A 14781-nucleotide genomic window follows, 5' to 3' on the forward strand; every position below is an offset into this window, starting at 1 on the left:
AAGACCACCACTCCTGCTCACGACACAAAATTATCGCAAATCATTGGGTGACAGACTATAAGGCTTTGTCCTATCGATTATTGGACGTTATTTCAAATCGGCCAGCTATTCTTATCGCAATAGTGCATAACTCTGTCAGAGTCTCGCTGCTTTACGCTGAAGTTTCCGCCTCCATTGCGTACGCATGTGGAGAATTCAGTTTTGAGGAGCCTGATGAAACAGAGAAAGCATTTCTGTCATGGATCGACCATTCGTCGAAACCGTATACTTGCCAATAACTCATATGGCTGTCAGTGCTTGCGCATTAGTCATGAGCCCTCCCATTGGCAGTTTCAAAATTCAACGATTTATTTATTTATTTACCAGTACTGTTAAGCCAAGGGGGAGTGTAGAATCTATATTGCAGTCAACAAAGCAAAGCTCTGTTTTTGAAGTGTTCGATGAATCCATTTATAAGGTACACTTGGGTCAAGTTTGTTGCTGTGAATAATTGTTGTTGGGAGGAATAAAAATGTTATAGGCTTAAACAAGATGATTAATACGTGAAAAGAACCTTTCAGATGGCCTATTGTGCAAGTTGAACCTGCCTCGATAAAGTTGTTAAAATTGAAAATAGTCGAGAGCCGCAATTTTGCTGCGAATAGCCATCGCCGGTAACTCTGTCGGTGAGGACATTACGCTGGTGTACGTATGCAGCTTCGTCATTGCAGCGCCACCTCTTCGACAAAGTGTCGCAGCCATGCAGCCAGGAATACGCGGTACTGCAGGCACGCACACAGGTACAGCCGGAATCGGCGCAGCTTGCTTTGTACGACGCCTGCTTTCTTTCTTTCTTTTTTTTTCCCCGAGCAACGCGAACCGATTGCAATGGCCTTCCAACCGGATGTTTGCCAGCCGTGCAAGGCACACGCGAGTCCTTTCGCTCACCCTGCCTCAGTTCGTGTTCTGCAGCTACGAACAGAATTCTGCCTGTCGGTTTCTTTTCAACCTGACGAAGAAGAAGAAAAAAAAAAAAGACTGCTTCGGAAACGAAAGTCGGCGTGTGTGAGCTTTGCATGCATTTTATACCTTCGTGACTCGCTATATCCGACAGCCGCCATGAACGACAGCTACGTTTCTGAAAGCGAAATTGTGCGTTACGCATTCTTTCCTTTAGTTGAAGTAAAAATTACAGGGTTTTATGAATCGAATAACACACGGAAAAGAAAATTAGCGTAAGTAAGCATAAGTCCACTGTTATTATGCTTTTTGTGTATATTTAAAGTGGCCCCAGCCCCGAGGCATAATTATTTCGGTAATGATCTAGTCAGTTAAACTTCGATGTACCAATAATAACAAATATATAATGAGAGGTGGGTGTGTCCGCAATGAACGTGGAGAAACAGCCGCTGTACACAGCAGATAATTGGCCCAATAAAAAAAAAAAAAAAAACTACAGCTGAGATGTTTCACAGAAAGCACTTGATTTGTGCAGGCCACCTCCGGGCAATAGTTTCCTCCGGCATGCCGCTCTTGCTTCTAGCGTCTTTTATTTTAACATGGGATGATTTTGTGCCCTTCCTATCTTTTCGAGTTTGCATGGTGAAAGTTTATCTATTTGTTTGTTTTTTTTCTATCTTACCAACCGCGCCTTCGCACTCAGCCGCGCCAAAAGCGGCAGCCGAACATAACCTGCGGTACACTGTAGCTGAACTATTTATTCCACTCCATTCCCGGCTGCATAGACGAGAACAATCCCTGTGGTTAAAATGCTGCGTGTGCAAAGGAAAACAAAATGCAGGAATGGAGTATGTTCAGGACTATGTTTCAGGAGATATAAGACCGTTTGCGTGCGCTCAGTTCTGTGGAATATCTTTTTACCTAACGCTCTCTCTCGTCCTTTCAAATTGACGCGAATGAAGATTGCGAACTAGTACAGCTGAACGGCGAATGCGTCGTTTTTATAGCAGATAGTAGCGGTGTGCTTTCATGGCGCGTTCCTGTCCACGCCTCGATGACTTTCTCAGCGAATAAAAGTAACTTACATCCGATACTGGAGTGCCACAGCAGCTCGTCCCAAGCTCGTTACAACAGCGGCCGCCATCTTTAATCGATCAGGGAGACTGCAGTGCTCAACGCCATGCCAGACGAGGACGTTTGCCGCGAAGAGGAAGGTGTCAATCTTCGCTGTGGGGGCGAAAAGTGTCAGCTACAAAATGATTTTACCTCGCGCTTCACTGTCTAGTGACGCAGCCGACACCAAAAGAGGGGCACATCGACACGCCGCCTCTTTGAAAGTGCAAGAAAGCGCGCGGATCTCGTAAAGTGTATACGCCCATGTGTCAACCTTGCTAATGGCGGCCTGAACCGTCATACAACAGCATACAACCGCATAATACCGCATACAACAGCATAATATGATTCTATCAGTTGAATAGCCTAGCCTGTGGGACCCCCAGCTACAATTCCCTGTCGACTAACATAATTTACTAGCGACTTAAGCCGGTGGCGGTGACACCACCGGTAGTTTTGGTTTTTCCATTGAGCTTTTATAGGTTTATAAGAGTTCTGTTTTCAATTATAGTGGTGTCTACGTGATTAGAGTGTTGAAATCGGCAATAGGGGCTAGCGTCAATGTTTCCTCAAAGACCATTAAACGACCTTACCCCCCCCCCCCTTTTTTTATGGTATTTTTCTCGCTCGTTTTACAAAAGAGAAAAAATGGGCGCGTTGACTTCGCTTCGCCCATAGATAAAGCGGCTGCAAACTACTATATTAAAACTAAGCAAAAATGTAATAGAATCGAATGAATGCAAATGAAAGAAAATCAAAAACGACCAGAAGCCAAGCATAAGTGCCTACTTTGTATTTGATAAGGTCAGACTTTTTTTTCGTTTTCAAGGTGCACCATTGAAAAGTCACTTCTTCCCATCACATTTCCTTAACGTGAATGCACAAGTGTCAACATCCCCTGAAGTGCCCTTTGTTACAAAATTTACAATATAGGTAAAGAGGAAGCAAGGGGGGGGGGGGGGGGATGGGGGGGGGATTGTGGCAAGAGTATTGGCGACAGGAGCGTCCGTTCCATTATGGGACGATTGCGTTTATAAACAAAAGGAGCGCTGCAGCCTGGAATATATTCTGGGCAAAGGTCATATACCCTACGCACACAAATGCTGCACTGTCCCTCGCAGTGTCTGATGTCGACGAGAGATTCCACGTCGACAACACCGCGCAGCACGAGCGACGTAAAAGTAACCACCGCCGCCCACTAAACACTTTCGTTGCTGTCAACGCACGCGGACGTCCAGCAAACCTGTCATCGACGACGACTCACCGTTGTGGCGACGACCGCACCGGGAACGGTATCCACCGCCCCGCAGGATTCCCTGAGCATGTCGGCGACCCACGCGGTCAGCATGCCAGCCTGTCTCGAAGGCAGCCGGCTGCATTCCATCAGGGTGGCCAACTTGTCCAGCTGACGCTTCCTCCACGCCGCAGCCATTTCTTTCCCCTTCTCTCACCTCGCCGAATGTCACTCCACGCCGTTTTATTTATTTGCTTTTCCGTTTCTTTTTCTCTTCGGTCTGGAGGGCAGACAGCAAGCGACACGGGCCGTGGTCGAACTAACACGCATCGCACTACAGCGTAAGCGGTCCCCACGGCGCGCAGCGGTGTGTGAACGGGTACGGGACGGCCCTCATCGCGGAGAAGCACGGCCTGCGAGTTCGGTATGCTCTATCTCGCGTAGTGTAGCAAATGGGCGCTCGTACACCGCCGGCCAACTTTGTCCGCGTGATCGCCTGCTTCACACTTGTGCAGATGTCAGAGTTGGTGACACATTGCTGCCGCGTGGAGGGAACGAAACAGCCGAGGTACCGGGGCAGCTTCACTAAACGTACCTGATACCGCTTCAGAATTTGTCGCCGGGTCACTCATCCTAACGAACTTTCACTTCTATTCTTGCAACAGAAATTTCACGAGCACCGCAGCACCCGATAATGCGTGAAAGACACGTCTCGTGAACCGACGGATGTACTTGAAGCAGACGCCCGGAAGAAACGTCCCAGTTTCGTTTGAAAGCTGCCCGTCGAGCAAAGACTTCGTCGCTGAAACTACCGCGACACTGCAGCGATATTCCGCGCAGAGGTGGTGAACATTTATCGCGAAACAAAGCAGCGCACGTCACAACCGGCGCTCTAAGCACAGCGTGTCGCCGTAAATCAAGAGCCGATGCACACCGTCGGGCAAAACTTGGGCGAAACTAGTGACGCAGAACTCGGCGGGCCAGAGTGCACGACGGTATCCCGACGGTGAATACTCAGCACTACGTGCATGGTGGTCACCACTGTGGCACAAGCAGCGTCTGCAGCACTACAGAAGAGTGTGTCACAACTGCCACAACCATCACTCAGATTGCAGCACGCATGATCCCGGCTGATGTTTTCCTGTCGGCAGATCAATGAAGCACGGCAACACGAAGAACGCACGCAGGGCACTGACTGGGAATTACATGCGCGCGCAGCGTGTTAAGGAGAAATAGTCGGCGCGGTGACACCTCACGGACCTTTCAGAAGAACCAGTCTCATCGTCCTGCGCGATCCGAATCCGCCATCGCCATTACAGTGCAAGCAGCGGCACCCAGCGAACAATGCCGGCGTTGCTGCTGTTTCTTGGCTTGAGCCAGCTGTGCTTCCGCGCAGGGCATATAGCCTCGCACGCAGCTACCACCTTTTACCTACATATGTCGGGAAAACCGGTGCGCAGTGATGGCGCGTAGACTGTCCACCGCCAGACTGCGCTCTGTACGTGCGAACGCAAGTGTTGCTGCTGGGACGACGCGACGCGTGCGCATGCCCCGGTGACATGCGCGGACCGCGGCACAGCTGCTAGCATTCCGCGTGTATACGTATTCGTGCACGCTCGAGAAAAGCCGTTCTCAGCAGACGGCGCGGTGACACCAGCGGGGTCGCCTCTGGGATGGCGCGTCATGTCGATTCCATTTCGGATGTTTCTCTTTGAGAACGGAAGTGAACCTCAAGTGTGAATGCGCGGGTATACCCCCGAAGAGAGAAAAACAAAAATGAGGAGTGCAAATGTGGCCCGAGAGAAAAAGATAACTTGGTCATTCCATACCCTGAGCACCACACTTTCCTCCAACCCTCCCTGAACTCGTTCAGAAATTTAGGCGATTTATCACACAAATCTATTTTCGTCGATACTTTTTGGGAAAAATTATAAGGACGATTACGTTACTACCTAATGCAAAATTTGAGCGTATCTAAGTGTTTTTTTGCAATATATTGAGGCAAAGAATGAGAGATACTTGTATGCACGTATGTGCAGTCACAAAGCACTTTTTTATTTTTCGCACGAGCCACATGTAATTTCTCAAAAGAAGAGGAAGAAGAGCCATGAACGAGCGACGCTGAGTTACTGGGCTATTCTTTATCTTCTTCTGAGATCTTTGGCTCGCGACTCTATCCCCATGGTATGGCGCGCTGTGCCACATCGCCTCGCACTTTTTTTATTCGAAGACTTGCCATGTGGCATAGAATGAAGCCGTCTTTAACTTAAAGTAAGTTATGTAGTCTATTGTTTTCAAGAACCTGGAGCAAACTCCGGCTCTTAATGTTGTCTATTAGCCACAAGTGCAAGTATTCCTCCCTTGTAGCCGACAGTCCAACCTCCTGTAGTTGTGTTGTTCTTGATAGCTGCGTCACTAGACGCGTCCATAAAAGGTGGCGAAGATCCACCTCGGCCGCCGGCCTTGGGCACTTAAGGCATGTGCTGGGTACTGCATTTTCTTGAGAACCCCATCGACATGTCACCGAAGGAGTAAGGCCACCCCAGCTCTAATCCTTGTAAGGGACACCTCCTCCAGCCTCGTTAGGTTATGAGGGACGTGGTACGTACAGGGGATACAGGCCATGTGCACTTTTGCGTACAACAGATTCCAAGATTGGAAAAGCGGAGCGGGGATCAATTGTAAGACTTGTGAGTGAAGCACTCATGTTAGAGGCTTGATGTGTAAGAGTGCCTGTTTTGCCTGTGCGCTGAATTGCGGTGCGCATTTGGCGCTGCAACCGTCGGCCGGTGGGTGCTAGCGGGTCGTAGGTATACGTCATGTAAAATAAAGCCCCAGAGAAAAATTGCGTCCACGCGGCGCCCGCGTGGACGCCGCCGGCCATTTCTACGCCGCCGGCCATTTCTGTTCTTAGTCACAGTTTGTGTTCTTAGCGTTCTCCTTTAGTCTCATTTTTTGTTGTTTGCAGCGCGTTTCTTGTAATGACGCAATGTCATTGCTACTTGGTTTCAGAGATAAAAGTGCATCATTTTTAAACATGTGCTGCATGCGTTCTATTTTGCAGGTGCAACACGCAGGAATTTTGACGACGGAGGCATTCCTCGCAGATGCCACCAAAAGTTGGCTTATGTTTACAGGCGATCACGACGGCGGCCACACCTACAGGCGTCGTATCATCGCAGCGTCAACAAGTGGATGAATTATGCAACTAACGCTGATTGAGTAGCTTGGCTGAAATAAAAACATGCGCAAAGTCAGTGTGCTACATAAGTGTGGCGTATTTTGCAGTACTCATCTGTCATATACCAAACAATATTCCTGTTGCATTTGCAGATATACATATGTACAAGAACATAAAGTATGAAGACATTAATAATTTATAGCTGATATTCAAGCTTGTGAGTTGTAGAACTGCACAAGGCGATTAATTAGGCCTCTCATTATTGTCGACATCAAGCCAGCTGGCTTTTCATATATGGAAAATTTTATTTCTTTGGAAGCCTGTTCCAAGAGTATCTAGCACTTTTCTTTGCACGAAGTTTGCAGCATCGCCTTCAACTGCTTACTGCTGCCTTTCCACTCCAGCCTGTCAAGTGGCCATATTGAGTGTTTTTTTCAGACCTTCCAGAAGGCATGATATATTTGATATATCTGGAAGTGGTGGCCCCAAACCTGTACAGGTATAAAATGTTGGATAAGATTACAGGAGGGAGGAAGCAACTGGTGGTTGCTCAAAACAGATGCTATAGGAAGAAGCTTAAAACACTCATTGGGTAACATGATTGGCGTACAATGAAGAACTAACTGCTGGGGTCCAACATGGTGTTCGCGTGTTATCCCTGACCTTTCCAATGATTATCCATGCTTGGCCTTCCTAAGCATGGCCAATGGTAGGCCTGTCACCGCATCCAAGCACAAATTTTGATTGGTGTCCAGCACTGCACCAATTATGGAAGCATTGGCCATCGATGATTTACCATGCTTGGTCCAATAAAATTCTGCTACTTGGGGTCTTTCTACTACTGAATAGCCCAATTTTTTTTTTATTTTCCGTGTCTTTTCGTCGCTAGGTATGTGAGTGTGTTTCTTTTATTTAGTCTCCCGAAGCGGTGGCTCAGAGGATGGGGCAATCGACAACTGAGCCGGGAAGGATTCGATCCACACAGCGCTTCCTTCGAGGCGAAACAGAAGGTGTATACGATGTCAGTTAAAGAGCAGCCTCCTGTGGCCGAAATTATCACCACTAGGCGGTATATAATAGAATGAGTGGCTTTGGGACTTTAAGCTCCATAAAACCATAAACCTATTTTATTTGCCTACTTTATTTCCGCGCAGCAGCACCAAGAGGCTACAACTGATACAGGGTACGAAAAGATCGCCTGTCCAGTAAATAACCGTTAGATCTACTGATTGATTGATTGCAATTATGCACTTAAACGATCAGCCGTATGTTCTATGCGCTCAGCAACAGTTTGCAGTTTGCCTCTGGCGCATCCGAGTCTGGCTGCCAACTATAGGATTTTGCTGGCATAAAAACTTCCGGGGTTCATATCCTTTGTTCCAGCATACTACTGCTTTTTCTTAAGCTTATTAGATCACCTCAGCTACCTCATCCAGGTGACCACTCATGCTTAGATTTAGGGTGGTTCTTTATGTTCTAGATAGGTTTACTGCACGCCGTGTAAAGAAATCGCCTACGTAGGCAGCACAAGCTACTTCAGCAGGCTTCAAGTACCGGCCCTGCAATCGCCAACCGTATTTCATTCGCGCTGCACATTTGTGTGCTGTACGCTCGGACCCAACAACAAATGTGTCGAGCAGCAACTGCTTCAAAATCCCACCGAATTCTTTCCACGCCGGAATGACGCAGGTTGATGGCCACGACCCCTTCATGGATCACTGCCTTGTCGTGGCGGACGGGCTTGCGAAACTCGATGAAGTCGTGAGCTCTGCTGTGTAGGGCCACCCAAGATAGACAGGTCACGGCAGAGAGTTCTGACAAAATGTGATTCACTGGAGAAGGTAATGGCAACCCACTCCAGTATTTCCTGCCAAGAAAACCCTATGGCCAGTCACAATACCATTAATGATATGGCGCCGGAAGATGAGCCCCCCAGGTTGGAAGGCGTCCCATATGTTACTGGGGATGAACAAAGGGCGATTCCTAGTAGCTCCAGGACGAATGAAGTGGCTGGGCTAAAGCCAAAAGGACGCTCAGTTGTGGATGTGTCGGGAAGCGACCGGAAAGTCCGATGTTGCAAGGAGATGTATCACATAGCAACATGGAATGTAAGATCTATGACGCAAGGTAAACTGGATATCGTCAAGCGAGAAATGGACAGATTGAACATTGATATCTTGGGTATCAGCGAGCTCAAGTGGATCGGAATGGGAGAATTTAACTCCGGCGACCATTATGTCTTTTATTGTGGGCACGAATCCAAGAAAAGGAATGGGGTCGCTCTCATAATAAACAGAAGAATGGGCAAAGCAGTGCTAGGGTACAACCCCAAAAACGACCGAATGATTTCACTTCGGATCCAAGGTCACCCTTTCAACATAAGTTATCCAAGTCTATGCACCGACCACTACTGCTGAAGAAGCTGACGTTGAGAGATTTTATGCGGACCTACAATGCCTTTTAGACCGCACTCCATCATCAGACGTCGTTTTTCTCATAGGAGACTGGAATGCTAAGGTAGGGAGTGAAGAAATATCCGGAATTACAGGCAAGTTCGGTCTTGGTGAGCCAAATGAAGCTGGGCAGAGGCTAGTAGAGTTTTGTCAAGAAAACAACCTGACCATAGCGAATACTCATTTTCAACAGCACAAGAGGCGCCTGTACACATGGACTTCGCCGGACGGTCTGTACAGGAATCAGATCGATTATATTATTTGCCGACAGAGATGGAGAAGCGCTATACAAGCAGTAAAAACAAGGCCTGGGGCCGATTGTGGCACCGATCATCAGCTTCTTGTTGCCAAGATTAAGCTTCGATTGAGAAAAACGCAGAAAACTAGAAGGCCTTTCAGGTATAATCTGGATCAAGTTCCATTAGAATATGCTGTGGAAGTGAGGAATCGATTTCAAGAATTAGATCTAGAAGACAAAGAGCCCGAAGAGATGTGGACTGATGTTCGTGATATAATACAAGAAGTTGCTACTAAGGTAGTTCCAAAGCAAAAGAAATGCAAGAAAGCAAAATGGTTATCTGAAGAGGCTTTGCAAATAGCTGAGGAAAGGAGGATGACAAAAGTTATGGGGGAAAGAGAAAGATACAAGGTTCTCAATGCGGATTTTCAGAAAATAGCAAGGAGAGATAAGAATGCCTTCCTGAACATACAGTGCCAAGCAGTTGAGGACAACAGCCAATTAAGGAACACAAGAGCTCTGTATAAGACAATCAAAGATATCAAAGGAAGCTTCTGTGCTAAGATGGGCGTGATAAAGGACAAACGAGGCAAGGACCTCACTGAAGCCGCAGAGATAAAGAAGAGGTGGCAGGAATACACAGAAGAACTGTACAAGAAGGACCCGAATGTGCAAACCCAACATAAGACGGTTGTGGTCACTGATCTCGAGCCGGGCATCCTGAAGAGTGAAGTTGAATGGGCCTTAGCCAGCCTTGCTAAGAACAAAGCTAGCGGAATTGATACAATTCCAGCTGAGTTGCTTCAAAACCTCAACCATGACGCTGTTAACATTCTGCATACATTATGTCAGAAGATTTGGACAACCCTGCAGTGGCCACAGGATTGGAGGAGGTCAGTTTACATCCCCATTCCAAAGAAAGGCAGTGCCAAAGATTGTTCCAACTACCGCACTATCGCGCTTATTTCGCATGCTAGCAAGGTGATGTTGAAAATCCTCCAAGGTAGGCTGCAGCAGTATGTGGATCGGGAGCTTCCGGACGTGCAAGCTGGGTTTCGCAAGGGCAGAGGAACTAGAGACCAAGTTGCCAACCTTCGCTGGATCATTGAAAAAGCAAGAGAGTTCCAGAAACCCATCTACTTCTGCTTTATTGACTATGCGAAAGCGTTTGACTGCGTAGATCACAGCAGATTGTGGCAAGCTCTCCAAGAGATGGGAGTTCCAATTCACCTCATCTGTCTCCTGAGGAACCTGTATGAAGGGCAAGAGGCCACAGTCAGAACTGGGCATGGTCTTACTGATTGGTTTCCGATTGAGAAAGGAGTGAGGCAAGGCTGCATACTGTCGCCCTGCCTATTTAACCTATATGCAGAGTGCATCATGAGGAAGGCTGGTCTGGACGAGTCTTCAGCTGGAGTGAAGATTGCTGGAAAACGTATCAACAACCTTAGATATGCGGATGATACTACTTTAATGGCAGAAAGTGAAGCGGAACTCAAGAGACTTCTGATGCGCGTACAAGAAGAGAGTGAGAAGTTTGGGCTTAAACTGAACATTAAAAAGACAAAGATCATGGCGTCTTGCCCTATCAAGTCCTGGAGCATCAAGGGACAAGAAGTGGAAGCTGTGACAGATTTTCTCTTCTTGGGCTCCAAGATTACCTCGGAAGGAGACTGCAGCCATGAAATTGGGAGACGCCTGCTTCTGGGAAAGAGAGCAATGGTTAGCCTTGACCGCCTAGTAAAGAGCAGAGACATTAGTCTGCCAACCAAGATCCGTGTAACTCGTGCTATGGTCTTTCCAGTTGTGATGTATGGATGCCAGAGTTGGACTGTGAAAAAGGCTGACCGCCGAAGAATTGACGCGTTTGAATTGTGGTGCTGGCGAAGACTCTTGAGAGTTCCTTGGACTGCCAGAAGATCAAATCAGTCAATATTGTCGACCATAAACCCTGACTGCTCATTGGAGGGTCAAATTCTAAAGTTAAAGCTCAGCTACTTTGGTCATCTGATGAGAAGAGAGGAGTCGCTGGAGAGAGATTTGATGTTGGGAAAGGTTGAGGGTCGCCGGAGAAGGGGTAGGCAGCGAACGCGATGGTTAGATGGCATCCTCGAGGCACTGCAGATGAAATTATGTGATGTTAGGAAGATAGTGAGAGACCGGAAAGCGTGGCGTGACATGGTCAATAGGGCCACGAAGAGTCGGACACGACTGAACGACTGAACTGAACTGAACAGATGGCCACGAAAGCAACCAATGAGATGACAAAAGAAAAAAAAAGTGTAGAGGTTCTTCGGACCAAGTTTCACGGGCGTTGTAGCCATCGGCCGCTACCGCAGTCGCTGCTGCCGCTTTGATCTTGGGTCGCTTCCGCTCTTGGTAAGCCCCTCGTCAATGGGCTAGTCTGTCCTCTCGTCGTTCGATGATTTCGGCAGTCTGATGGCACGGCTGTGGTTTCTATCTTTAGCAAGATGGCGTATTTACACAGGTGAAATGAAGGAACAGCGTAAATTGTACTTCACGAAGACGGCGAGGCTCATAATGCACACCGCGAGGATGTGTCGTAGTTGGAACTTGATGAAGACAACGTGATGTTTGCTGCGCAGCGCGAGAGCCTGTTGCAGTTTTACATGTGGAGTGATCGGCAGCGGCGATAGCACCATGTTTGCTGCGCGGCGTGAGAGGAAGCATGTGGCGCACGAGAACGTAGCGCCATCTGCAGAACGCGTGAAGTACTAGTCCGGGAATAACGCGGAATAACGAAGCTCGCAAATAAAAGCAGCGGAGCTAGCGCTCTAAGACTAATTAACAAAGGAATTAAACGTAGAGCGGGGCGCTTATGGAAAGTATCGTGCTGAGGGAATATTATTCCATAGCGCGGCGTATCCGACAGCTGGGCCGCCAATCCGGTTTCACGCCGTTGCAAGCACGAGACGGCGCTCATGCAGTATATATAGGGACGGCGGGCCGTAACCCTTTTTTCGGCGGAAACCACTGAGCCGCATGAGCGAGCGGCTTTTTGGAGAATCGGAGATTTGCAGTTTGGCGAAAGCGGACAGGTGTGGAAGACGGGGCGAAGGATTGGAAGTAATGGGTACGCAAGGACAGAAAGACGGGAAAAGCGTTTCGCGCGTGCTACCCGAGCGGAAGATATGCACGTTCTCGGAAATGCGCGCTCGTCCCGCAGCGGTGACACGCCATTTTCTTTGGTGGGAAAATACACGCTCGGCGCGCCTACGCGATTCATTCGCATGGCAGGCGGACAACAAAAGTGCTTCGGTAGAAGCCGCTCACACGCAGGGCGTAGACGTTGGATTTGCGGTCGTGCTTTGTTCATGTGCGTGACCGCTTTTCGTTTCTGCTACAGAATTGGTGGTCGCCATGCACGAGTCGAAGTTGGAACATTCGAGGGCATTTGGCGTCTTTGTCAGACGTAACCAAGCTGCTCCGTAGGATGCAGGAGCAGGCGCGCCACCGTGCGCCGGCGTTGTGTTTGCTGGCAGTTGCCGGCGCTCATCAGATTCGAGGGTGCCGCAGCTGACGTAACTTGGCGCCTTCACTCTCACTGTTTGCCCCGCAGGTGGTGCAGTGGTAAGACGCCCGACTACTGTGCCGGAGCTACCGGGTTCGAACCCGACCTCGGCGGCTGCGTTTTGATGGAGGCGAAACAAAGAGGCGTCCGTGTGCTGTGCGATGTCAGCGCAAGTTAGAGATCCCCAGGTGGTCGAAATTACTCCGTAGCCCTCCACTACGGCTCCTCTTTCTTTCTTTCCACTTTCCCTCCCACCTTCCTCCCTTCCCCTACGGCGCGGTTGAGGTGTCCACAGAAAACAAGTGAGACAGTTACCGCGTCTTTCCCTTCCTATAAATTAATATAAATCAATCACTCTCACTGTTTGGGAGATTAAAAATAGGCGTGTATAATGTGCGGGCTGCGTTTTCACATGTGCGGAGCACCGATGGGTGGAGCGAACGCGTGGTAATATAGTAACTGGGCTATTCGCTCTTTCTGGCAACTGCTCTGTATAAGTCGCATTTTTCGATATAAAGTTATGCGTGCTCACGTTCTGTACACTAGCGCTGTATCGCGCGAGAAAACTACGCTTTTCTGATGTGCCTGTAAATTAAAGGAGGATAACGGACCTCAATATTCAAATAGGTTTTCTTCCGGGGTGTCTTGCGTATTGGCACCTAATGTGCAGATGTGGGGGAGCTTGTTTACCCTTACAAGGTCATTTACTCCTATTTTATACTTGCAAATCGTGTCTGTTAGCCCCTTGATTGCGCTGAGTATAAGTGAAATGCTTGATTAAAATACTTTTTGTTTTCATTTCTTTTTGGGTGAGCATTCGTAAATGAAACGAACTATAACGAAACTTTTCTCACAATTAGACTGACATGATCACTTTCTCAATACGCACAATCCATTACCTCTGGGCAACAGGGTCTTGAAAACTTATCCCATTCGTCCTAAAAAACGAATAACCAGAGCTCCCGGTGTGTCAACTTCCATCTGCTCTTGCGTTTTCCGCAGTTGCCGAAACGAGAGAATAGAACCGTCGCTATGCTGAACACCCTCGCTCGGCACAACCTTCCGCCGCACACATGAAAACGCAGCTCGCACATCATACGCGCTGCAGACTATCATCCAAAGAGCGAGAGTAAAGTTACGTAGATGATGTACCCAAGGAGCTGACGAGAGTCGACAAGCGCCAGGGAACGCCACGCCGCCGCAAGGCCCGTGCACCTGCTCCCGCAGCTTTCACATCGCTCAAAACGCCTCGAAAAATTGCTCGGTCCATTTCGCCGGAACGAACGTGATAACCTTCAAATCGCGCCAGACTGTACGCTGTACTACCTAGGCTTCGTGAATGTGCCATAGAAGGCAGAGTGATCGTCTCGTTAAAATTTCTAAGTGGCTTCAATAACTACAAAGTGTATACACTATTGATATGTGAGCTTGCCGTCGTCGCTCCTACGGCATACAGGCCTCTTTCAAGATGGATTGTAAATTATTTTTTCTTTCATCATGGCAGCTCTGGGCGGGAAAAATGCTCAAAAGTTTTCAAAAGGTAACGTTTGCATCTCTTGTCTCATCTGATACCTCGAGGCACACTCTCGGCGTTGACTCGCTGGTTGAGCGTGGCTATCTGATGCCCAGGTAAGAGGATCGATTCCCGATAACAGCAATAACATTGTGACGGAGTTAGGAAATATGCTGTACGATGTCACCTCACGTGCAGGAACAGTCTGAATAATTTGGACCCACATGCTGTCCTTCACGGACATTGTCGCTCCATGGCGTAGACGTGAGCAAGCTTCTCTAAACGAAGCGACATTTTACAGCAGGCTGTGGGTTTCAGGTATTTGGCTCGCGCTGAAGTGGTACTGCATGGAAATACAAGTGAATGTCCTATTTCCCCAAACACAGCAGTTGCGCGCTGTAGATTTTTTTTTCCCGCAGCGCACCATTCCAGCACCCTAAACAAGTGTGCTGCTTTCGAAAGCCCAAAAAAGGGCGTTGTTTGTTCGACTGGAGTGATGGCCACGTGTAAACTGGTTCGGCTTCCAGAACTGAAATCCAAGCAGAGTGCTATATAGTCAGAAGAAAAACCATAGCGAA

At 48.3% G+C, this 14781-nt stretch overlaps 2 protein-coding genes across 6 annotated transcripts in view; one reads left to right on the forward strand and one right to left on the reverse strand.

Moving 5' to 3' along the window:
• The window catches only part of LOC146197714 (uncharacterized), a 177904-nt gene extending 171358 nt beyond the window's left edge, over positions 1 to 6546 (forward strand). For all 4 annotated transcript variants that reach the window (XR_014706218.1, XR_014706217.1, XM_084599629.1 and 1 more), the window contains one exon: positions 6351 to 6546. Coding sequence is in view for 2 of the 4 variants with exons in the window: in XM_084599628.1 (XP_084455754.1) it covers positions 6351 to 6508 (158 nt within the window). In the remaining 2 variants the exon portion in view is untranslated. The remainder of the gene's footprint in view (positions 1 to 6350) is intronic.
• The window catches only part of LOC146197713 (pleckstrin homology domain-containing family G member 5-like), a 767578-nt gene that overhangs the window by 618603 nt on the left and 134194 nt on the right, over positions 1 to 14781 (reverse strand). The window contains exon 1 of one of the 2 annotated variants that reach the window (XM_084599625.1): positions 3317 to 4596. The exons of the other annotated variant lie outside the window; for it this stretch is intronic. Coding sequence (XP_084455751.1) covers positions 3317 to 3484 — 168 coding nt within the window. The 5' untranslated portion in view covers positions 3485 to 4596. Of the gene's footprint in view, positions 1 to 3316; positions 4597 to 14781 lie in introns of those variants that run through there. 2 annotated transcript variants of the gene reach the window in all.

Source organism: Amblyomma maculatum, chromosome 3 (assembly GCF_055883805.1).
Source record: "Amblyomma maculatum isolate TAMU_Amacu chromosome 3, ASM5588380v1, whole genome shotgun sequence".
NCBI classification, from domain to species: domain Eukaryota; kingdom Metazoa; phylum Arthropoda; class Arachnida; order Ixodida; family Ixodidae; genus Amblyomma; species Amblyomma maculatum.